The sequence below is a fragment of the Narcine bancroftii genome, chromosome 1 (genome assembly GCF_036971445.1).
Source record: "Narcine bancroftii isolate sNarBan1 chromosome 1, sNarBan1.hap1, whole genome shotgun sequence".
Taxonomy (NCBI): domain Eukaryota; kingdom Metazoa; phylum Chordata; class Chondrichthyes; order Torpediniformes; family Narcinidae; genus Narcine; species Narcine bancroftii.
Window position 1 is genome coordinate 470,730,184 of NC_091469.1, and position 25,663 is coordinate 470,755,846.

General features: G+C 38.9%; 1 protein-coding gene across 11 annotated transcripts in view; it reads right to left on the minus strand.

Moving 5' to 3' along the window:
• ube3c (ubiquitin protein ligase E3C) overlaps nucleotides 1-25,663 on the minus strand; it is a 194,879-nt gene that overhangs the window by 42,210 nt on the left and 127,006 nt on the right. For all 11 annotated transcript variants that reach the window (XM_069914741.1, XM_069914747.1, XM_069914744.1 and 8 more), the window contains 6 exons: nucleotides 22,891-22,988; nucleotides 19,252-19,384; nucleotides 13,254-13,501; nucleotides 4,293-4,505; nucleotides 3,387-3,575; nucleotides 1,175-1,241 (listed from right to left, as the gene is read on the minus strand). In XM_069914741.1, coding sequence (XP_069770842.1) covers nucleotides 1,175-1,241; nucleotides 3,387-3,575; nucleotides 4,293-4,505; nucleotides 13,254-13,501; nucleotides 19,252-19,384; nucleotides 22,891-22,988 — 948 coding nt within the window. The remainder of the gene's footprint in view (nucleotides 1-1,174; nucleotides 1,242-3,386; nucleotides 3,576-4,292; nucleotides 4,506-13,253; nucleotides 13,502-19,251; nucleotides 19,385-22,890; nucleotides 22,989-25,663) is intronic.

Below are 25,663 nucleotides of genomic sequence, written 5' to 3' on the forward strand. Positions count from 1 at the left end.
GAAAGGACCTGAATTGTTAATGCTTTGCAAATGTTGTCGAACCTGCTAATAGTTATAGCATTGGTTTTTATTTTGGTTTTGCAGAATTAGAACTCCATACCCCGACTGTATCCTGACACCATCCACACCAATTTAGATTTCAGACAAAAAGTCTATTATTACTTTGTTTTGTTTGCAATTACATTTTGCATAGTTAACAAAATGTCATAAATAGAAATTGAGAATAGCTTCATAATCATTTTGTTTTCAGAATGTTAATAATACCAAAAACTGTTCGACTCCCCAGCCCCAGTTTCCCACTTGAATATGAGACTTCTTCATGACAATTCTATATGGAGGCAAACAAGAACGACTGCAGATGCTGCAAAACTGCAGCAAAATGCACAAAATGCTGGAAGAACTCGACAGGTCAGTCAACATCAGCCAAATCCCTTTATCAATGAAATATAGTTCATTTCATTTTTTTTTCTTCCATTTCTTCATCTATATGTGATGTCATGGCAATATCAACAGCAAAATGCTTTACCCTGCCCTTCATCCATGCATCTAATGACAACTTTAAGCACATTGACTTAGTCACTAAAACACCTAGCTTTCAGTTCTACTTGCTTTAATTGCTATTCTCTTGCGCACTCATTTTTTTCAACATTTCTTTTGATACCTTGTCCCATCAAAACTTTAACCCTTGTACTCAACATTCAATCAGAATGGTCCTATTCATCAAGTCCAAATCTCAGTTTTTATCGTGGCTGGCACAAATTTGTTGCTAACATCAGGTCAGACCAGAGCAAATCAAGCACAAGACTGAGCTATCCCATTCCAAATCTGCTCAGCATTTCCAGGATAATCCTGGAAAATAAAACACCTCACACTTCCTTACACACCCATTTTATTCCTCTAACAATCAGGTGCCGAAGTTGGAGACTCTAGAAGGAGATGGAAATCTACTTAGTGTGTGGAAACATTAGTTTGTTTTGGTTATTTGCTTTCAAAACTAAGCTTCTATGTAATTAGGACACCAAGTTAAATACTCCAAGCACAAATGTACACATTTTACAAATAGCTTCTTTTAAGAATCACATTTGCTCTTTTCTCATATCCCAGGTTTGACATAGTTTGATTCATCATGAACAATGCAAAAATTAACTATAACCCATAGGCCAAGTCAAAATACCTGAATAGTTGGTGAAGTTTTTCAGATCCTCCAGGTCAATTGGTATTTGTGCTCCAGAAATCAAAACCTGGTGACAGGAGGGATTAGAGAAAACATTTAAAGACATTGCAATTTTAATTGCTTTGTAAAAGAGTTCAAGAGTTCTTCAGCATGGAGACAACTTGTTGACCCAACTTATCTATGCCAATCAAGCTGATCCAATTTGCCTACATTTGGTCCATATCCCTTTGAATCTTTCTCATCCACGTCTAAATGTCACAACTATCCCTGCCACTACCACTTCACTGGCAGCTTCTTCCATATATCCACCAGATCCCTTGTAAATCTTTCTCCTTTCACCTGAAATTTATGCTCCTTCGTTTTAGATTCCAACACCTGGGAAAAAAAAGACAAACTACTTATCTGATCTATGCCTCTCACAATTTTATAAACATTGCAAGGACTTTCTTTTGCCTCCTATACTCCAGGTAGAAAAGTCCCACCTTGTCCTTGTAATCCAAATCTAACTGCCCCTGTAATATTCTTGCAAATCTTTTCTGCACCCTTTTCAGGTTAATTATATAATTTATATGACCAAAACTGCACACAATTTTCCAAGTCCAGTCTCACCAAAACAACTAGTACAGTTGTAACATGGCGTCCCTGCTCCTGCACCCAATGCTTTGACTGATGAAAGCAACCGTGTCAAACACCTTCATCACCACTGCTCTCTTGTTTTCATACTTTCACGGAATAATGTATTTGCTCCTTCAAGTCTCTGCTCTACAACACTCTCCAGGGCTAAATCATTCACCATGCAAGACCTATGCAGGCTCAACCAACCAAAATGCAACATCTTGCAGTTGAATTCCATTGGCCAATCCTTGGTCTACTGGCCGAGTTCATCCAGATTCTGGTACAACCTTCCTTGCTGGCCACTTTTGGACGGCAAATAGCCATTACATTTTTTCTTCCCTCGAAACTTTGAAGAAAAATCATCTTAATAGAAAAAATATGGCATGAAATCGTGCTATGGCTCCATTCAAGCCCAAATTCCATGCCCTAAATTTTCTTCCTATTTCCAGCTCTTTTGATACCATTTTTCAATATCCTGTGGTGCTTTCCAGATATTTTTTTATTCTCCGAGTATTTTACAATGGAAAGTAGAATTTACTAAAGCATTATGAACTTTAGTCAAGATGACTGTCTCAGCATGGGCAAGTTGGGACAAAGAGCCTTTTTCTGTACTAGTTTTAACTAAATGAGAGAGGCAGGGTTTCAACATCATCACAATCCTCTGTGTTAATTCAACAGCCTTTAAATGAGAAGATCATATTCAACCCACAAGGATTGTGGTTCGTGTACAATGTGGAAATAACAAACGTCAAAACAATGTTCTTGATTAGATCCAAAGTATCATGACCTAGAGTACTCTAGGTCTGATCCTTGGTCTCACATGACATCAATACTCTACCATTTTCCACCAGTCAGGAAATTCCAACCAATTACCCTCATCCACCCATTTTGCCCTACCATTTGCCAATTGATCACACTCCCTGACTGCATGTCCGAGATGAATGAATGCTTATCTAAATTCCAATGATAACTCAAGTGGATCATGGTTACACAGCCAAAAAAAAATGGAGTGATACTGGAAAAGAGAAGCTGATTACAATTAATTAACGAGCCTGACCAGTCTAATAGTCTCTGTGGACCAAAAGGCTGCCCACTGTGGTGTATGGTTTCTTCGAAACAACAATTAAATAAGTCCGCGTGTCATTCAAAACCACATTTTGTGTGCAATGTGTAAAGGGTAAAAATGTCAAATATCGGAATACCAGAGAGCATGTATTTAAGGAGGATGGGGAAAATTTAAAAGATGCGTGCAAGGCAAATTTTGTGGGGTTTTTTTTAAATAACAGATTGGTAGATGCCTGCAACAGTCTGCCTCGAGTAGTGGTGGAAGCAGATATGAAGGTAGCGTTTAAGAGGCTTCTAGGCAGATATTTGTATGCAGGGAATGGAGGGGGTATAGATCACGTGTAGTAAATAAGGTTTAGTTTAATTTGGCGTCGTGTTCCATGCACCCAAATTTATACCCACTAAATTATTTCTTTTACTTTGTAATTCTCATCAAGATTTCAGATTATCTAAATTTCTTCCATCAGATGCCAAGGAAGACTTGTCAGGTTGCAGGCAAAAACAATTGAGATAAAGACCCACTCTTGTTTACCTGAAGCTCTTGTTGGTCAAACATCCTCAGCCATTCCAGGTTCACCACATTAGCCACTCCCTGCCTGAATGCAAGACAGTGTGGTCGAATCTGCTTGTTAAGCCTGTAGTCTGCAACAAGATGGATGTAGGCTATCCTGTTTGCACTGTTCACAGGAATATCCTTGCCACCCATTTTCAGTTCCACAACCTACATATAGAAGGCTTTCAATTAGAAAAGTGTAAACACGTTTTAATTGTGTTCAAAAATTCAGACTTTCTCTCTATACTATATACAGTATAATATATATTATTACATTCATTGGAGCGACTTCATCCCTAACATCGAAGTACTCAAGATGGAAGAGGCCGACAGCATTGAATCCATGCTGCTGAAGATCAAACTGCGCTGGGTAGGTCACGTCTCCAGAATGGAGGACCATCGCCTTCCCAAGATCGTGTTATATGGCGAGCTCTCCACTGGCCACCGTGACAGAGGTGCACCAAAGAAGAGGTACAAGGGCTGCCTAAAGAAATCTCTTGGTGCCTGCCACATTGACCACCGCCAGTGGGCTGATATCGCCTCAAACCGTGCATCTTGGCGCCTCACAGTTTGGCGGGCAGCAACCTCCTTTGAAGAAGACCGCAGAGCCCACCTCACTGACAAAAGACAAAGGAGGAAAAACCCAACCCCCAAACCCCAACCAACCAATTTTCCCTTGCAACCACTGCAACCGTATCTGCCTGTCCCGCATCGGACTTGTCAGCCACAAACGAGCCTGCAGCTGACGTGGACATTACCCCTCCATAAATCTTCGTCCACGAAGCCAAGCCAAAGAAAGACTATAGTATACAAAGACAAGAGCCTTGTTCAATCTATTCTATGATCAGTTTTTGATCAGTAATTCAGAAAATTTCTTGGACCTACCTGTGCCTCCCCAAGTTCGTTGTTTACAACTGTGAAATTAAGACCAAGTTCTTCAACATCACCTTCATAGCTCTTCAGGAAGAGAAGATTTTTGTACATTTCAGGATCCAAAGAGGCAAGGTGGTGAATATCAACATCTGCACTCGTGCCCAAGAGTTTGCTCAGAAAGAAACTGGCAAATGGAAGCTCTACCAACATATTTTCGTATAGGGCCTGCAATTAAAAAAATGAATCAACAATCATAATTTATTTCACAACAAAACAGCACAACAGCAAATTAGAGGGAATAAGTTTACAATCCAAGACATTTGGATATATTAAGAGTTCATGATCTGAATCATTAACTGTTTCTCTTTCAATTGATGCTGCCTCACCTGAGTGTTTTCATTTTTTTATCTTTTTATTTGCTGTAGCACACTTTACCTTGTTAAAGGGTTGATTGTGGGGTTGTGCCACATCATTTTGCTTCATTGGATTTCAGAAATTAACTGGACATCTAAACAAGAATGTTAGTGTTCTAAGCCTGGGGTGCAGGTTAAGAGATTTATCTCACTACCTGCTGCCTTAAAATTGCACATTCAAATTTATTCAAATCAGCAATTAATTTGAAAACCCTTCCTTTCCTCTAAAATTAATCATAAAGCAGAGAGTGCAGAGAATTACCTAGGAAAAAGATCTTAGTCAGATCGTGAGCTACTGCATTGATCACAAGCCACTGTTACATCTCCATCAGCTATTAATCTGCATTATTTTGCAGGTTGTCAGAACTTTATAACTTCTACATATAAGTAAGATAGAGGAACATTTCAGAATCACATGCAATATTGGAAGGTGGATTTGGGTTGTTTATTGGAAATGCAGCCCAAACATTCTCAAATAGTTTATGAACCACCTAAATCAGTGGTTCTCAACCGTTTTCTCTCCAGTCACATTCCTCTTTAAGTATTCCCTATGATACAGGTGCTCTGTGATTAGAAAGGGATTGATTTAAGAAGGTATGTGGGTGGAAAGAAAAAGGTTGAAAACCACTGTTTAATTGTATCTAATTGACTCATTTTGTGTACGGTTTTATAACTCCAAAGGAAATGGGCCAAAGACAATTTTTCTAAAGCAAAATATATCAGTAACAATTGGGTCCAAAGCAGAGGTTCTCAACCTTCCCTTCCCACTCACATATCACCTTAAGCAATCCCTGACTAATCACAGAGCACCAATGGCATAGGGATTACTTAAAGTGGTATGCGAATGGAAAGAAAAAAGTTGAGAACGGTTGATCTAGAGAGAAAAATTCCAATGAACAAACTGATAGAGTCCAAGCTTGAAAAAAATATCTCTTCTTAAATTCTGTCTTGGAAAAGGCACATGGTGGTGAAGAAATGATTTCCTCGGGGAAGTACTGGTACTTGGGAAGAATTTTGTTATTACTTTTGTTGTCTGCCCTTGTCATGGTCATCTATCTCAGAAAATGCATTGAACTCATGCATTTATAACAGGATAGGACCAGAGACCATGTATGGACATGAGTGGCAGAGGCGGAGTAGCCAAAAATACAATTTTGAGGCAGAAATAGACTACTTTAAATGTAATACTCTTTTTAACATGTATTCAAAGTTAACATGAATTTTGAGTTAAACAGTATGGGCAAAGGTTACATCATTTTCGTTTCTAATGTCAACTGTAATAAGTAAACAAGTTTTTGAATATGCAAATTTTGACCAGCTCCCTGCAATGTTTCACTTATAAAGCCACAATAACAATATTGAGAAACAATGGGAAACTTCTAGGATCTGTTCTTTATGAGAATACTTATTGCCAGATCGGTGCCAAAATAATTGAACGGAGGAGGATTAATTACGCAGGAAAACAATTTTAATATAAGTAAGTGCTGCTCAATTAATGCAAATGGGAACTCCATCTGGAAAAGAAATGTGAATATTATAAGCTGCCAAATAGACTTCAAACTCATGGCATCACTAATCAATAGAAAAACTAAATGCCTGCTCTTCTTTGACCATCATTTGGAACCAAGAACTAGGCATAAAAACTGACATTCACATTGTACAATTATGACTCATTTGTTAAATGAAAATATTTGCTGCTATGAGAGAACTGATGCATTATTTTATTTCTGCTGGACACTGTAAATTTCAAATAGTTACATACAGGTTCAAAAACTAAGGAATAAACAGAACACTGAAACATACACATACAAAGAAATTTACATCAGCCCAACAGTGTATGTAGGATTCATGACACTGTATTAATGTCCTACAAATTTAGCTTAACACCAACAGAAACAGGAAACACAGATAAAGTATTGATAAATCTGTCGGCCCATTGGAGAACTTTATTGCAACTTTTAATTTTATTCAATTGTGGGTGATATGGGCACCACTGGCTAGGCCAGCATTTATTATCTAATCTTAATTCCTTTGAATTGAGTGTATTTCCAAACTATTTTAGAGGGCATTTAAGGGTCAACCACACTAGTCTGGGGTCACAGTAGGTCAGACTAGATAAGGATGGGAGATTGGAGTACAGAAGCCCTCTTGCAGGGCCCTGGTGAGACCTCACCTGGAGTATTGCATCCAATTCTGGTCCTAATATTTAAGAAAGAACATACTTGCTATAGAGGGAGTGCAGCCCAGATTTACAAGATTAGTTCCCAGGATGGCAGGATTGACATACACGGATAGGTTAGGAAGTCTGGGATTATATGCGATGGAGTTTAGAAGGATGAGGGGAGACATGATTGAGGTATTTAGGATTATCAAAGGGCTTGACAGGGTGAAATTAGAGTACATGTTCCCAATGATGGGAGAGTCTAGGACTAGAGGGCATATTTTAAGAATACAGGGAAGGCCATTTAAGACAGAAATGAGGAGAATTTTTTTTACCCAGAAAGTTGTGGATCTGTGGAATGCATTGCCACAAAGGGTGGTGGGGGCAGATTCGCTGGATAGATTTAAGAGAGAGTTGTGCATAAGCCTCTTGTGGGTAGGGGAGTTGAGGATTATGGGGATAAGGCTGGGATTAGTTATTGAAAGAGAAAGATCAGCTATGATCCGATAAATGGTGGTGCTGGCTCAATGGGCCAATTGGCCAACTCCAGCACCTATCTATTGTCTATTTCCTGTCCTGAATAACAGTCACAAACCAAATGTCAATTCAGTAGCTTTGTGTGGCTGTAATCATTAAATGCCCAGCTTCTTTAAATTCTATAGCTATCATAGTGGTATTTTGACCCTGATTTCTCGAATGTTGAAGCCCTGGATGCTTGGCCTGGTAACATATTTATCAACATATCCTTGAATACAATGGAAGTACAGTTGATCTCAATTATTCTTAAAATACAATTGGTGACAGTAAAAAAAAGTTATTTTTCCAAATAGTTACCTTTTGAAGTTAACCAAATGTTCAGTCTGGTTAAAATTATTTTACTATTTGAACCATCCATGTAGAAATACAGGAACCCATTATTTGCATACTGTATTTCAGGAAAATTATATCGAAGTAAAATAATTATTAATTAATACTAGAATCTTCCATGTTAATTTCAAGATTGTAAAATTTTAGCTGTAGTTAGATATACAACTGAATTTTATAATGCATATTTTTCCTCTTGATAGAGTAACATGATGAGGATACACAGAGGTTCATGAAAATGATAGAACATTGTTGAAGTACCTTCGTTTGTGATCTGTACCGTTTGCCACTGTCATCGCAGCCACAGTATTGAAATGATAATGGTAAGAGAAAAGGATCTTCCTGGTTACATATCAATAGTCTTTACAAATAACATCAGCAGGAAGTTGGAAAATATCATTCCTCCAATTATAACCTATTTTTTCCTCTGTGTGTTTCAAAATACTTTTCCAGACTGCTTCTGAAGACATTAGCTGTTAACTGATAGGACTATAAAGCAGCACAATTAAAGGCATGTTTTCAATCCCAAAATCACAGAAAAATGATCATACAAGGTCGGAAAACTTTCCTGAAGGAGGGCCCTGGCCCAAAACGGTGGTTACTGCTTATCTCCTATGGATGCTGCATGCCCAGTTGAGTTTCCCCAGCACTTTCGTGTGTTGCAAAATTTGAAACTTATACTTTTAGATGCTGTCCAGTGACATTTTATTCCTCTAATGGTCATTTATTTTGTTGTTAAACATTCATATACATAATTCTGGTTTTGCTTTTATCTATTGTTCTTGCTTTCTCATTTAGTTCCAGTTTTCCATGTTTTTTTTTAATTTCTGTTGGTCCCTTGTGTTTCTGCATTGTTCATTCACAATGGATGGTGCTTTCTTTGCCATCAATCTTGAATAACCTTTTTCTTTTAAATGAGCTCTCTGAACCCTTCTCCATTAACAATGGCGTGAAGCAAGGCTGTGTTCTCGCACCAACCCTCTTTTCAATCTTCTTCAGCATGATGCTGAACCAAGCCATGAAAGACCTCAACAATGAAGACGCTGTTTACATCCGGTACCGGGATGGGGGTCTCTTCAATCTGAGGCGCCTGCAAGCTCACACCAAGACACAAGAGAAACTTGTCCGTGAACTACTCTTTGCAGACGATGCCGCTTTAGTTGCCCATTCAGAGCCAGCTCTTCAGCGCTTGACGTCCTGTTTTGCGGAAACTGCCAAAATGTTTGGCCTGGAAGTCAGCCTGAAGAAAACTGAGGTCCTCCATCAGCCAGTTCCCCACCATGACTACCAGCCCCCCCACATCTCCGTCGGGCACACAAAACTCAAAACAGTCAACCAGTTTACCTATCTCGGCTGCACCATTTCATCAGATGCAAGGATCGACAATGAGATAGACAACAGACTCGCCAAGGCAAATAGCGCCTTTGGAAGACTACACAAAAGAGTCTGGAAAAACAACCAACTGAAAAACCTCACAAAGATAAGCGTATACAGAGCCGTTGTCATACCCACACTCCTGTTCGGCTCCGAATAATGGGTCCTCTACCGGCATCACCTACTGCTCCTAGAACGCTTCCACCAGCGTTGTCTCCACTCCATCCTCAACATCCATTGGAGCGCTTTCATCCCTAACGTCGAAGTACTCGAGATGGCAGAGGTCGACAGCATCGAGTCCACGCTGCTGAAGATCCAGCTGCGCTGGGTGGGTCACGTCTCCAGAATGGAGGACCATCGCCTTCCCAAGATCGTGTTATATGGCGAGCTCTCCACTGGCCACCGTGACAGAGGTGCACCAAAGAAAAGGTACAAGGACTGCCTAAAGAAATCTCTTGGTGCCTGCCACATTGACCACCGCCAGTGGGCTGATATCGCCTCAAACCGTGCATCTTGGCGCCTCACAGTTTGGCGGGCAGCAACCTCCTTTGAAGAAGACCGCAGGGCCCACCTCACTGACAAAAGGCAAAGGAGGAAAAACCCAACACCCAACCCCAACCAACCAATTTTCCCCTGCAGCCGCTGCAACCGTGTCTGCCTGTCCCGCATCGGACTTGTCAGCCACCAACGACCCTGCAGCTGATGTGGACTTTTACCCCCTCCATAAATCTTCGTCCGCGAAGCCAAGCCAAAGAAAGATATAAAACCACTATAGGCCTGGAAAGTGTTGTAGAGCAGAAGAGATATAGGGCTATAGGTACATTTATCCCTGAAAGTGCCAACAGAGGAAAACAGGGCAGAGAAGAAGGTGTTTGGCACACTTGCCTTCATTGGTCAGAGCACCGAGAACAAGAGTTGAGATGTCATATTACAACTGTACAGGTGAGGCAGCATTTGCATTTCTGGTCACCCAACTGCAGGAAAGAGGGAGGAAGACATTGAGCTAAAAAGGCTGCAGGAAAGATTCACCAGGGTGTTACTGGGACAGGAGGTCTTGAGTCACAAGGTGAGACTGGCTAGGTCAAGCCAAACCAAAGAAAAAATAAAGAAGATGCAACATTATAAAAGTACACTCAAGATTTCTCTTGTCCCCACTGTCCACCCCATCAGCCTCCACTTTCAAAAATCATTCTCTATACCTCTGCGACATTCAACTTTCTTCCAGCATTCCAAAAGGACCTTTCCCCTTGCCAATCCCAGTAATAACTCCCTTCTTATACCATTTTCCCATCCATCAGCAGTAGATGCAAACCAGCAATTTTCACTGAATTTTTCTTTCTCCACAGATGCCAGAATGTTGGGCCATTGCAGCATGAATATTTTGGATTTCCAGCAATATTTGTACTCTTTGTTCCAATATAGTTCATTTCTCTCTCATCTCTATTTTCATTTGCATCTCTCCACCTACACCCCTTCTAGTTTAGCTACGATTCAGGTCTCCCCCACTCCTCCATCCGTGTGTCTCTCTCTTTTCTAACTTTAAGCTTGTTTCCTAACTTTTCCACGTACTGCTGAAAGGCTGTTGGTCTGAAACATTAGCTCAGTTTATTTCTCCACAGGTGCTGCCTGACCAGTTGGGCATCCCCAGGATTTTCTGCTCAGTTTCAATGATAAAAGGTCCTTTTTTAAAAAAAAATTTCCGTATGGTTTTGATATCTGCTGAAGTCAGTGGAATACAAAAGCAAATAAATTAGGAAATAAGAGATTGCAACTTTATTAAAACCAGCTGACTTGACATTACAAGGGTGAATCGCACTTAAAGTGAATTGTACCTTAAAACATACAAATCATCCAAATTGACCTTCAGGTCTCTCTAAATGTGAAACAGATCAAAATTCCATTACCACATATTTTGACTTCTTATTTATGCTCTGTCTAGCTGTCTGATTTAAAGCCAACAAAATGCAATCACTACACAAACAGAATCAAGAATCATCTCTTAATGGAAAGTTTAATTGAGAAGTGACCAACAACATGAGGTAATCCTTTCTGTCAAGTTGACTATAAAGACCTTAAGCGCATTGAATCACACTAAACAATCACTGCACATACATTAAAGTAAATTTGATTTAATTATGCCACAATAAATATTGGTAACAATCGATAACACCTTAAAAGGCAGTTTGTTTTGCTCAGACAGGAAATGCACAGTATTTACAATCCACATCATTTTCAATTATAATCAAAACATAATTAGTTTTGTTATTGACTTTGTAGCTATCATAGCTTTAAGTTTAATACATGAAACAATTTATTTTTAAATTCAATCTATGCCACTTTTTTTCCCACCCAACTGAAGCACAACCTCATGACACCAAGCTGTTGGAATATTGAACTGGCCACCGTCACAGATTTGTAACTGTATAGGAGAATATGGCAAAGAAAAACCCCATCTTTTCTTCGTCTTGGTGAGTAAGGCACAGATTAGTATTTGTCAGATATGGAGACTGCATATAATTAGCTGAAACCTATCATTTATTTAAGTCAAGTTTCCAAGTTTGAGATCTTGTGGAGGAGCTTGTTTGACTACCGTAAGTCAGAATGCCCAGCAGGAGTGGCTATCTTGAAACTGTAAGTTACACCAATCCATTATGGCTGAGACTAGTACTTTTCACTGTTGCTTTTTTTGCAAATTAAAGACTTCAAGATGCTGAAATTAGCCAATGACATTAAACAACACATTTACTGCAAAAACAGAAATGCTGGAAGAACTCAGCAGGTCACAAAGCATTCATAGGAGGTAACAATATAATGTGTCGGCCCAAGCCCTTCTTCAAAGTATATACGAAAGATCAGTTATATACCTTTACCTCCGATGGTTGCTGTGAGACCTCCTGAGTTCCTCCAGCATTTGTGTTTTCACTGCAAACACAGCATCTGCAGACCTTCATGTTCGATACATTTACTGTGTCTGTTTCAAAGAAACAACCTGGTTGTATTGCATTATCATAATTTCTCTGGTACTGATTGAGTCTATGCTTTTCCTGAGTCTCCAAGGCCCAAGAAAAAAAGCCTTGCAAATAGAGAGCCAAATTTGTACATCACTGTAGCATAGCTTAAGATAAAACATAAAAACGCCTTAAAGACAGCGCGGGTTTCAAACCACAATCCCAGTCGCTGGTGCTCTCAAGGCATGGCGCTAACCAGTATGCCAACCATGCCACCTATGACCACCTTGTGATTTGGGTCACCCACAAAGGAGTACCAATGACAGAACCCTTTCTAGCCACTGCCCTGGCCCAAAGAAACATTGATGTGCATCTGTCAACATAGTTACACTAGTTACATAATTTCATTCTTTTCCCTCCTCCTGGACAGTAGCTGATTTTTAGAAAATATTACAAGAACGATTTCCTTCTTTTTCCCTGTGATTAAGAGTGAGCTACTCTTCTGATGTCAGTTGCCTTCCTTCTCATTTAAATTCTAACCTGTAACATCCATCAACATTCAGAATCCTTTTAACTCCTCGATGTGCAACTCTCTCATATTACCAAAACTAATAATGTAGTTAGACAACAACGTGCAACTACCAAGCTTTCTATGTAGCATAAAAGTAATGGTTAAACTTAGTACATCATTCCATTGTTCTGCTTCGACAGCATCTCTCATGCTCTCCTTCGACAGCATTTTTCAAACCCACAACCTCAACGAGCTGGAAGGGCAATGGCAGCAAAAGCAAGGGACCAACATCTGGAAGGTGCCTTTCAAACCTCGCAGCATTCTGACTCAGTAATATTTCACCACTGCTTTACATCATTTGGAACAAAATCTTGGAATTTTCTCCCTCACAATGTTGCATGTAGGTCCACACTTGAAAAAACTGCAGAAGGTCACGAAGATAGCTCGCCTCCACCAACTGTCATTTCATTCTAAATCACAAAACCACTCTTTGAAACTTTGGGTACCTTGTGACCTTTGGAAAATTTAAAATCTTAATTTACATGGTTCCTTTGAAGAAACAATCTTGCAAAAAGAATGAACTTCAAATGTTACAGCATATGACATAAGGCTTACTTTATATTTAAACTCGTATTACCTTCTTTCAGATGTTTTCCACATCCCCCAACACAAAAAACATTCTTTTGAGAATGGATTACTCACCTTTCCCAACATTCTTCCAAGAAAATAGTAATGTCTGGTGAAGTGATCACCAACCAGCATTTTTGCTGCAGGATTTGGATACAAAAGCCCTTCATTTGTTGTTTTGAAAAATCCCTGGTTTGGATTAAACCCAGTCTTCAGCAATTCATTCAGAAACTCTCTGAATATTCCTCCACCATCAATTCCAGCTTCATCTAAACCATGTGCATTTAACAAGTGGACGCGTATTCTTTTTCTCAGGTCGGATTCTGGAAAACAGCAGAGAGCAGATTTTCAGCAAGTATTTCACTTTATTGTTAATTTACAACACAAATACTTTGGTGAAATTTTGAGTACATTGGTGGCATTTAAAACAGAAATTACCAGTGATCAACTGTGCTTTTTCAAAACAGTTGAAGAAAACTTTTTTATTTTTGAATTTATTAACCGGTTTTAAGAGAGGCCAAATAAAACATAATCATCATGTAACAAAGCTTTCATGGTATATGTCGTGGCGCGGTTGGCACATCGTTATTACAGCAAAAGTGACCCGGGTGTGTGAGGAGTTTGGACATTCTTCCAGTCTACATGAGTTTTCCCTGGGTGCTCCGGTTTTCTGCCATCCTCCAAAATGTATGAGGGTATAAGCATATTTCACATTGAAATATGGATAAATGAATGAATCTGTATACATCTTCAACAAAAGCAATTTAAAAAATTACAGACACTAGAAATCCTCAGGGATTGGTGCTGGGATCATTGTTATTTGATATTTATATCAATTATCTGGATGATAATGTGGTAAATTAGATCAGCATGTTTGCACATTAGGAGGTGTTCTGGGTAGCAAAGAAGGTTTTCAAAGTTTGCAGAAGGATCTGGTCCAGCTGGTAAAATGGACTGAAAAATTGCAGATAGAGTTTAATGCAGACAGTGTGAAGCGTTACATTTTGGAAGGACAAACCAAGAAAGGACATAGACGGTAAATGGTAGGACACTCAGCAGTGTGATAAAATAGATGGGTCTGGGAATAGATACATACTTCCCTTCCCTAAAAGTGGTGTCACAGGCATATTGGCTTTCATAAATCAAAGTAATGAGTACAGGAGTTGGAGTGTTATGGTAAAGTTGTACAAGACCATGGTGAGGCCAAATTTGGAGTACTGTGGGCAGTTTTGGTCACCTAACTATAGGAAAGCTATCAATAACATAGAAGATTTACTAGAATATTGCCCTGAAATGAGTTACAGGGAAAGGTTAAACAGGTCAGGACTTTATTCCATGGAGCATATAAGAATGAGGGGAGATTTGATAGAGGTATTTAAAATTATGAAGGGGATAGACAGAGTAAGTGTAGATCTATTTTTTCCACTGAGAGGAAGTGAGATACAAACCAGAGGGCATGGGTAAGGGTGAAAGGGGAAAAGTTTAAGGGGAACTTCTTCACACAGAAAGTGGTGGGAGCGTGGAATGAGCTTCTAGCTGAAGTTGTAAATGTGGACTCAATTTTAACATTTAAGAAGAATTTAGACAGGTATATGGAGGGGAGAGGTAATGGAGAGCTATGGGCTGGGCCAAGTCAACGGAACTAGGAAAAAAAATGGTTCGGCACAGACTAGAGGGTCCGAGGTGGCCTGTTTCTGTGCTGTAATTGGTCTATGGAAATAAACAATAGCTACAGGAAACTAAAAGTCAACATTTTGTGTACAGTCAGAATCTTCAGGTACATCGATTTTTTTCTCATTCATATATCTTGGCATTCAAATTAAATTCTTTCCTGCACACATATGTAATTAGTTTATGCAGAACAAAACAAACTTTAAGAGTTAATGGATCCCTCTTTCCTGCTTTTTTTAAAATGAAAACTTGGTGAATTAAGCTAAACTAATCAATTTTTTTTTTGGCTCCACACTTTTCCTTGGTGGTGGTAGTTTTACAGAAATTTTCTTGAAAACCACATTAATTTTTTCTTAAGATGCATGCTTTTGATTTGTTACCAAAGTAGAATTTTGCTTAAAAGGTCTCAGAGGCTACGAATGTGCCAATAGGGATGGGAGGAAGATGAATGTTGACACCGACACATCTGTTGAGACAAAATGCCTCTGACTATACAATAGATTCCAGGTAGAATCACTAAAAACTTGATGAAGCTATTTGAATTGTGTCCGTGCTGGATATTACAATTGATATTACAATTTTTATTGCTTACTTGCCAAAAATCACGTGCTACAAATAATTCCACAGTGCATTGCAGAAAAGAATAATATTAATGGATCTTGAGTTGAGCTATTACCTTCACTTCTCCAAATATTATTGAAAAAGCCAATGTTGCAAAGACAAGTAGCAAAATGCACTAAATTTAAATGCTCCATTAACAACATCACTTTTCTAAGTTTCCCCAGAACAAAAAGAGGAACACTCTTGTTGACTTCATTTTTCCTAGTTGGAGCCTTTTCAATTGTAATATCCAGCACGGACACAATTCAAATAGCTTCATCAAGTTTTTAGTGATTCTACCTGGAATCTATTGTATAGTCAGAGGCATTTTGTCTCAACAGATGTGTCGGTGTCAACATTCATCTTCCTCCCATCCCTATTACTCTCACTGCATCAATATTTCCTTCCATTTCTTCCTTCCTTTAACTGAACTTAACCTGTGCCTTTAAATAAAGCCAGGTTATTTGCTTCAATAACTCAATTGATAACAAGTTCCACATTCTCACCACAAAGCGGTTTCTCCTGAACCTTTAATAAGGTCCCACATGGGACATTGATCAAGTAGGTATAGTCACACAGTATTTTGGATGAGGTAATAAATTGGATTAGACATTGGCTTTGTGGGAGAACCTAAAGAGTGGTAGTGAATGATTGCCTCTCTGACTAGATGTCTACAACTAGTGGAAAGCCTCAAGGTTCAGTGCTAGGTCCATTGTTGTTCATCATTTACATCAATAATCTGGATGATAATGTGGTAAATTGCAGACTTTCAAAAGGATGCAACGGGATCAGGTCCAACTTGCAAAATTAGTTGGAACAATGGCAGGTAGAATTTAATGCAGACAAGTGAAAGATGCTGCATTTTTAGAGGACAAACCAGGTTAGGACTTGCATGGGAAACAAAAGGGCACTGGTCTAGGAATGCGAGCTCGGGTCTGACATTTAAGAAAAAAAATCAGATAGACACATGGATGAGAGGGGTATGGAATGAGTGCATATCAATGGGGCAAGGCATCTTCAGCACAGAGAAGATGGGTCGATTTGGCCTGTGTCATGCTGTAGTGTTCTGTTGTGATACAAATAGGTCAGAAAGAAATACACAAGCAACATCTCAGTAAATATCACAACATTCCCACTTAAGAAAGTGGAACAATTTTAAGGTAGTATGCATTTCAGTAAGTAAAGGACTCTACATCACCTTTGTTGACCTCACCAAAGCCTTCGACACCGTGAGCAGGAAAGGGCTTTGGCAAATACTAGAGCGCATCGGATGTCCCCCAAAGTTCCTCAACATGATTATCCAACTGCACGAAAACCAACAAGGTCGGGTCAGATACAGCAATGAGCTCTCTGAACCCTTCTCCATTAACAATGGCGTGAAGCAAGGCTGTGTTCTCGCACCAACCCTCTTTTCAATCTTCTTCAGCATGATGCTGAACCAAGCCATGAAAGACCCCAACAATGAAGACACTGTTTACATCCGGTACCGCACGGATAGGGGTCTCTTCAATCTGAGGCGCCTGCAAGCTCACACCAAGACACAAGAGAAACTTGTCCGTGAACTACTCTTTGCAGACGATGCCGCTTTAGTTGCCCATTCAGAGCCAGCTCTTCAGCGTTTGACGTCCTGCTTTGCGGAAACTGCCAAAATGTTTGGCCTGGAAGTCAGCCTGAAGAAAACTGAGGTCCTCCATCAGCCAGCTCCCCACCATGACTACCAGCCCCCCCACATCTCCATCGGGCACACAAAACTAAAACGGTCAACCACTTTACCTATCTCGGCTGCACCATTTCATCAGATGCAAGGATCGACAATGAGATAGACAACAGACTCGCCAAGGCAAATAGCGCCTTTGGAAGACTACACAAAAGAGTCTGGAAAAACAACCAACTGAAAAACCTCACAAAGATAAGCGTATACAGAGCCGTTGTCATACCCACACTCCTGTTCGGCTCCGAATCATGGGTCCTCTACCGGCATCACCTACGGCTCCTAGAACGCTTCCACCAGCGTTGTCTCCGCTCCATCCTCAACATCCATTGGAGCGCTTTCATCCCTAACGTCGAAGTACTCGAGATGGCAGAGGTCGACAGCATCGAGTCCACGCTGTTGAAGATCCAGCTGCGCTGGGTGGGTCACGTCTCCAGAATGGAGGACCATCGCCTTCCCAAGATCGTGTTATATGGCGAGCTCTCCACTGGCCACCGTGACAGAGGTGCACCAAAGAAAAGGTACAAGGACTGCCTAAAGAAATCTCTTGGTGCCTGCCACATTGACCACCACCAGTGGGCTGATATCGCCTCAAACCGTGCATCTTGGCGCCTCACAGTTTGGCGGGCAGCAACCTCCTTTGAAGAAGACCGCAGGGCCCACCTCACTGACAAAAGGCAAAGGAGGAAAAACCCAACACCCAACCCCAACCAACCAATTTTCCCCTGCAGCCGCTGCAACCGTGTCTGCCTGTCCCGCATCAGACTTGTCAGCCACAAACGAGCCTGCAGCTGACGTGGACTTTTACCCCCTCCATAAATCTTCGTCCGCGAAGCCAAGCCAAAGAGAGAAAAAAGAAGTTTTTTTTCCCAATATTTGTTCAATGATGAAAAATGTCTCTGGACAAATGCCTGTAAGAATAACACTTGCTGATTGTAGTCCTCTCATATCATTCCAATGCTTAAGTGTAGGTTCAATGTTACAGATCACGTGAATGTTTCTCTTAAATTTTAATCTTCTTAATGCAATGAACTTCATATTTTCAAGTGCTCAGTAAACATGCAGAATGCTTAAGAATACCTGTTGGGCTATCACAATGGTGACAGAGTGTGTCACGAGGGTGTCAATAGAAATTATGAACATTTCTGCCCAATACCTTCTAGTAGTCCAAACTTTGCAGCAATAACAGCTAAAAAATGTCAAGAGAGTACCATTTTTCCATACCCCCAAATCATGTGTAGCAACATTACGTAACATAATACCTGGATAACAAACAACTTTATAGAAGCTGAATAGGCGTAAAATTACTTTCCACATCATTTTTTTTTTAAAAAAGATGCATCCACATTCGTGACTCAAGCAGATTATTCAGATCCAGAAGGGAAAAGGTGGAGATACAAGTTCTAATAGCTTCCAAATACATGTTTACAAGTGCCATGGAATAACGGAGGTAATTTTACTCATGGGTAATCAGTTTTATGGACTTTTTTGTAAAACGGATGGAATTATTTTATTGATCCATGTGTCAATAATTTAAACTGCAAGATGTGTTGAAGCATGAATGCACATTTGGAATGGATATAGGTGTAAAGTTTCCATATCATTGGTTTTTAAAATAATCGTCATGCTGTCAATAGCAAGATATCAATGCTGTGCAAAATGAAATAGATTAGCAAGTCTCAAATCAGTTAATAAGGTCAAGTTCAACAAACAAAGCAATCCATCACTTGACAGTGTAAGAACTGCGGTACCACAGCAGCCCAGCTGTTCTCCCCAGATTCTCACTCAAACACATTCTTGCAGCAAGCACAGAAAACGTGCATCAGCAGGCTACTGTTAAAAAATGCAATCACTGCAAGATTAAACATGTTTATTATGATGAGAAATTTAAATACCTGGGCATTTTCATCACTGTTTCATGCAATGAATATTTTCTCTCTCGTCTCTCCTCCCCTCCACACCCCCCCCCCCCCCCCCCACCCCAACCAACAAAACCAGGCATGTATGGTTAACCAAGTTAATCTTGTCAGATTTAAATAAATACATTTTCAAGTAAAGACCATTGCAAAAGATGAACCTTCTATTACGTACCATTTTCTGGCGACAACTTGTCATATGCATCTTCATAGATATAGTTGCGTCGAATCGTGACATTGATCCCGTCTAAAAATGGCCCTTCCCCTTGCACCTCCTGCTTATCAGCAAATATCAATCTTTGGAAGATCTTAAAAAGAAATCACTGCAGGTAAAGTTAAGTAAAATTGACAAAAAGTGCCAAATAAACACAATCTTTGTCAAATTTGTTGTTGAATCTGATTTCAATGGAATTTTAGTGCTAAGCCTTTTTAATTGGTCACCAAACTCTCCTACATATCCAAAAAAATGAGGACACAAATTGCAACAAGCATGGCCTCTCTGTCCCTAAAGCCAACCTTTTCATTGAACTGGTCAATTACTGATTGGATTCTAAGCTCAAACTCCACACTTATATCCAACTCTGGATAACCTTTCAATCCCTCACCCCCAAACTCTGTCTCCCTGTCCTTTTGAGGAAGGAAGTTCCAGATGTTCATAGCGATCAAAGATAAAACTTCAACCAATGCTTTTTCAAAAAAAGTTACGCTAATTTAATCTTCACCACACCTGTCAGGATCTCATAATTCCACCAAGTCCCCTTTCATGTTCCTAAACTCCAGCAGGTACAAGCCTTGCATCCTCATTCCAGGGTTGTCTTGCAAACCTTCTCAAAACTGCTTCCAATACACTAACATCCTTCCCTAAACAAAAAGGCCATTGCTATCCACTTTGACGCATCAACAATTTCTTCCACCACTTTCAAACATTATGAGTTACTTTTAGGTTTAATGCAAACTTCGGCCTTGGCTTAAAATGCAATGATAATAGTTTTAACAAACATTAGGCAATGCTACAATCAATCATGAAATAATGTTCGCCACGTCTTTTCCCCCTCTGTATTTATAATCTTTCATAATCTGAGAACAATTGGCCATTTTGGCATCAGTGATATGGATAGGAGTTTACAGGCAGAATGTGAACAGATGCAGCAATTAAAATTAAGAGTTCAAAGCTCTAATCTCTCCAAATTACTGCTGAAAAGCACTAGAAGGTATAGATACAAGAAGATGGTTGGACAGAGAGCCTCAGATTCTGGCAGCCCTCTGATTCGTTCTGAGAAAAATCGGGAAGGTTTAGATAATTTAGACTTTCAAGCTAGGCCTGTCATTCAATATTATCATTGCTGATCGTCTAAATTCAGTTCCCTGTTCCTGCATTCCTCCTATTTATCCCAGTACCTTCACGGCTAACTCCTTCTTGAAAGTATACAGCTATTCGGCTTTAAACACTTCAGATTTCCACAACTTCACTACTCATTGGGTGAAAAAAAATGTCTAATTTCAGTCCGACTTAGCTCACCCCTCATCCTTGTACTGTGTGGCCTTCTTGTACAAAGGCTTGTTTAAATCAAGGCTGGCAGACCATTCGCCTTCCTAACTAACCATTTTTAGCTACTAGTCCATAAATAGATCTCATGCGCCCTGCCTTTCCAAAAAACCATTCAAGGAATATTCTGCCTTCTGGTCCATGCCACCAAAGTGGATAGCCTTCATCTGCCACACCCATTCCTTAAAGCACCCCAAATCAATGAAGCTTCCCTGCATCCATCTCATACTCCCACCCAGACTTCTATCATTCGCAAATTTTGAAGTATTAAATTTAATTCCCACATCTAAAACATCTGGAACCATTCCAGAAGCTATGAAAGTTCAGAAATATGAATGGAAATGCATCTATTATTTCAAGGGCCACACTGATAGCCTGGGTTGCAGTTCAGGCTCTGCATATCTAATTGACCTTCAATCTAATCAATTTCACAAACACCATTTCCCCTACTAATATCAATTTCATTCCATTCTTCCTCCTTCCTAAGCTTTGATTGTTAATGTTTTGGGTAAATATATTTTACCCCTTGCTGTGTTAAAAACATAACCAAAGTAAGGAGTTATTTATTTGGCAAGTCTTCATTCCTTAATCTCTTCTAGTTAGCCAGGTTGAACCTCTAAATTCTGCAGCAGAAAAATTTTGGTGAGAGTTTGAACTAGATACGATAGCAGGGTATGGTAATCTTAACAGATTCAGAAGAGAACCAGGCTGCAATGAAAAGGTCATTAGTAAGCAAATTTGAAAGGCAAAAGAATGACTAAAGAAATATAGCACTTCTTAAGAGTATTCACTGCAAATCAACAAATAAAGGGAAGAGCTGAGAACCCATCAACACCAAGTATTCATTGATCACAAATTGCTGACAAATAGCTTATAGAACAATAATCCTGATTGCAGGAGTTTCAGGCAAATGGAGAGAAACATTTCTCGATCCCTGAATTCATTGCAATGTGCACAAAACAGCTAAGATAATAAATATAAGTATTTCAAGGCACCACAGAAATATAGAATTGGGAGATTTGACCACTTTATGAATATAACTGCAGAAGAAAATATATGGTCCAATGCCAGGATCTATCAGCCCAAGTTTCTATTGATCTGCAGAATGGTATCATGTTAACTACACTTCCCTATTATTGGATTGTGGCAACTAAATATGGCAGCCCCACCTGCACTAACCTCAGTCAGGTGTAGGATTGAAAACAAGATCTACGTTAAGGATGAGCGAGCTCTAGACAAGTCCTAAACAATATTTACTCTGAGATAAGCATTACAAGATCATTCCAACTAAAACCTACAACATAAACAAGGCACATGGAAGTGAAAGGCAGGTGGGGGGCTTCAAAGATGTCTTCAGTGGCCACAACAATCTCTGGATTGACTTCAGACCAGCACAAAGAGTTGGGACTTCAGGCAAACCATGTTGGGCAACTTCTTTTGGAACAGGAGACTGAGGCAATATTTTGAGGTTAGAATATAGGAAGGTCCGAGATCCTTTAGCAGAATAGTCAATAATTACAGGACATAAATGTAATTTGTAATGGTTAGAGGGAAGTTCAGGAGAAACACACATGATATACTAAATGGCTTCTTGTGCTATAAATCTATCATTTGAGAGTCTAGATATTTGCAAACACTTGGGAACACGAGTGTCCTTTCATGGCTAAGTAACCCCTCAGCTGCCTTTATTTATCTTAGTTCTACCTTTCAAAAATCTTTATCACTGAAATACAGTGCCTGTAGCTCAACTGTTGTTCTTCAGACATGGTAAGTGAGGGTTTTTTTTTTAAAAAAGTATACCCAGTATCGCTTTGCTGTCAAATGTCTAACCACTAATTTGATTTTTCTTAAGCTCTTTCTAGCCCGTTTACTCTAAAATAAACAATGTTGATCTGTGTTCATTATTCCAATTCACCTCTATAACTAAATGAATTGAACCCTGATCATGAGAAAGAAAATGATTTATTCAGTGGGATTTGTATGTCAGCATTGTTGAAGTAAAAAGCAAACTATGAAGTGGTAGTTATCTGCAAAAGATTAGAATGAACTTTAAAGAATTTCTTCTGTTACACATGCAACTAAAAGAACTAAAAAAGGCCTCCAAAGTTAGGTTTTACTAATTTTAAATCATGCATGTTATTGTACGACTTTATTAGAAACATAACCAACTTTCCATTAAATGAGTTAAAATAAACTGCGACAAAATAGTCAGACAATATTACAAAACAAAATGCCAGCATCTGAAATATACAGCAGAATCATATTTACCTTTACTCGTTCTTCAAATGGGACTACAAAGGGCAATTCAGTTAAAATGGCAAGATGACGTTCTTCAGCGACTGATAACTGAGCTGGTTCCTGCCCAACTGAAAAAAATACAACAGATACAAAATGAGCCATTATATCTAAATTTTAAAATGAGAAAATTGCAAAACATGCAACATGCCACTAACAAGTTCACAGGAATAAACTACTGTTCTAGATTTAAACTAGAATCCAACATGTCCCTCTCCTCCATCAACTATAACTCCCTCTATACATTCTTGGAGGGATGTCTTCTACTCTATTGCCAATAACAGGGGTGAGTGGTCCGATAATAGTCTAGCTTTATATTCCGTTTTCCTAACTCTCCCTTGTATGTGGGCTGATAACAGGAATAGGTCTATCCTTGAGTATGTTTTATGTCTAGTCGAGTAGTATGAGTATTCCTTTTCTTTTGGGTTTTGTTTCCTCCATATGTCCACAAGTTTCATTTCTTGCATTGATTTAATTATAAATTTGGTTACTTTGTTCTTCCTGTTAATTTTTTTCCCCGTTTTATCCATATTTGGATCCAAATTCAGATTGAAATCCCCTCCTATTAGTATGTTCCCTTGCGTATTAGCTACCTTCAAAAAGATATCTTGCATAAACTTTTGATCTTCTTCGTTAGGTGAATATATATTAAGTAGATTCCAAAGCTCTGAATATATCTGACATTTTATCATAACATATCTCCCTGCTGGATCTATTATTTCCTCTTCTATTTTAAATGGCACATTTTTGCTAATTAATATAGCCACTCCTCTTGCTTTTGAATTATACGATGCTGCTGTTACATGTCCTACCCAATCTCTCTTTAATTTCTTGTGCTCCAATTCAGTTAAGTGTGTTTCTTGGACAAATGCTATATCTATTTTTTCCTTTTTCAGTAAATTTAGTAGTTTCTTCCTTTTAATTTGGTTATGTATTCCATTAATATTTAGAGTCATATAGTTCAGCGTAGCCATTTTATATTTTGTTTATCTTCTCTTTCCGTTTTTCCATCATTACCTTTCCTCCTTTTCCATTTCTGTTTTCTTATTTTCAACTCTTTACCAGACAACATTCCTACAACATCCAACATTTTCCTTATTCTCCTATTTCTATCTTCTTTATCCCCAATCTCCCCTTCCCCTCCTGAGTTGCCCTTTATCCCTTGTCGGACAACCACATCTCCCCTCTCCATTTGGATTTGCGAATCCACTCGCAAGCGTCAACTTAAGCAGGTCAACGCGGCAGGGATGCCCACTATCACCATTATTGTTTGCGCTAGCTATAGAACCACTAGCAGAATCGATAAGAAGAGATAATAATATAAAAGGAATAAAAATAAAAGACAGGGAATATAAAATCAGTCTGTTTGCGGATGATGTGATAGTGTACTTAACAGAACCAGAACTATCAATAAAAGAACTATATAAGAAATTGAAGGAATATGGAGAAGTGTCGGGATACAAGATAAACGTAAATAAAAGTGAAGCAATGCCTATGAATAACGCGGATTTCTCAAAATTTAAGGAGGAATCCCCATTCAGATGGCAAACGCAGGCAATAAGATACCTAGGTGTGCAAATAAACAAATATCTAGGCCAATTATATAAACTCAATTACAATCCACTAATGAAAAAATTACAGGACGATTTAGAGCATTGGAAAGAGCTACCACTAACACTGATAGGAAGGATAAACTGTATTAAAATGAACATTTTTCCAAGGATACTATACTTATTTCAGGCATTGCCAATACAACTGACAGAAAAATTCTTCAAAGAGTTAAAGAAAATAATAAGGAGATTTTTATGGAGAGGGGGGAAACCGAGGATAGCACTAGACAAATTAACAGAATGGTATAAACAAGGAGGCTTACAATTGCCAAACTTCAAAAATTATTATAGAGCCGCACAATTAAGGTACCTATCAGATTTTTATCAAACAAGGGAAAAACCAGACTGGACGAGACTAGAATTAGATAAAATAGGGGAAAAGATACCTGAACACATATTATATAAATGGGACGAAAAATTGGTACAACATAGAACTTCTCCAGTATTACACCATCTCCTCAATATATGGAAGAAGATTCATGTAGAAAGAAATAAAATAAATTACCAAATACCAAAACTAATATTGACGCAAAATAAGCTACTCCCTTTTACAAAAGACAACCTTGCCTTTAGAAAATGGGAAAAAAAAGGGATTAAAAGAATAGAAAATTGTTTTTCAGGAAGTAGATTCTTATCCTTTGAACAAATGAGAGATAGGTACAATATAACGGGAGATACAGCGCTGGCATATTACCAACTGAGATCCTACTTGAAAGATAAATTAGGAAGCAACTTGAGTTTACCAGAGGGAAGTAACCTTGAATATGTGATTACAGATACAATGTTAATCAAAAGATTTATAAAAAATATGTATATTAAACTGCAAGAAAAGGAAAATGAGGAAACAAATGGTAAAACTAAACAAAAATGGGAACAAGATTTAAATATAAAGATAAAAAAGGAAACATGGGAGAAGTTATGCTCTGGAACGATGAGAAATACAATAAATACGAGGCTGCGTATGATACAATATAATTGGTTACACAGACTATACATTACACCGCAAAAGTTAAATAAATGGGACCCAACAGTATCTGATAGATGTTTTCGATGTAAAAAAGAAAGGGGAACAACAATTCATGCAATCTGGACATGTGAGAGAGTAGAAAAATTTTGGGATGATCTCAATCAGATAT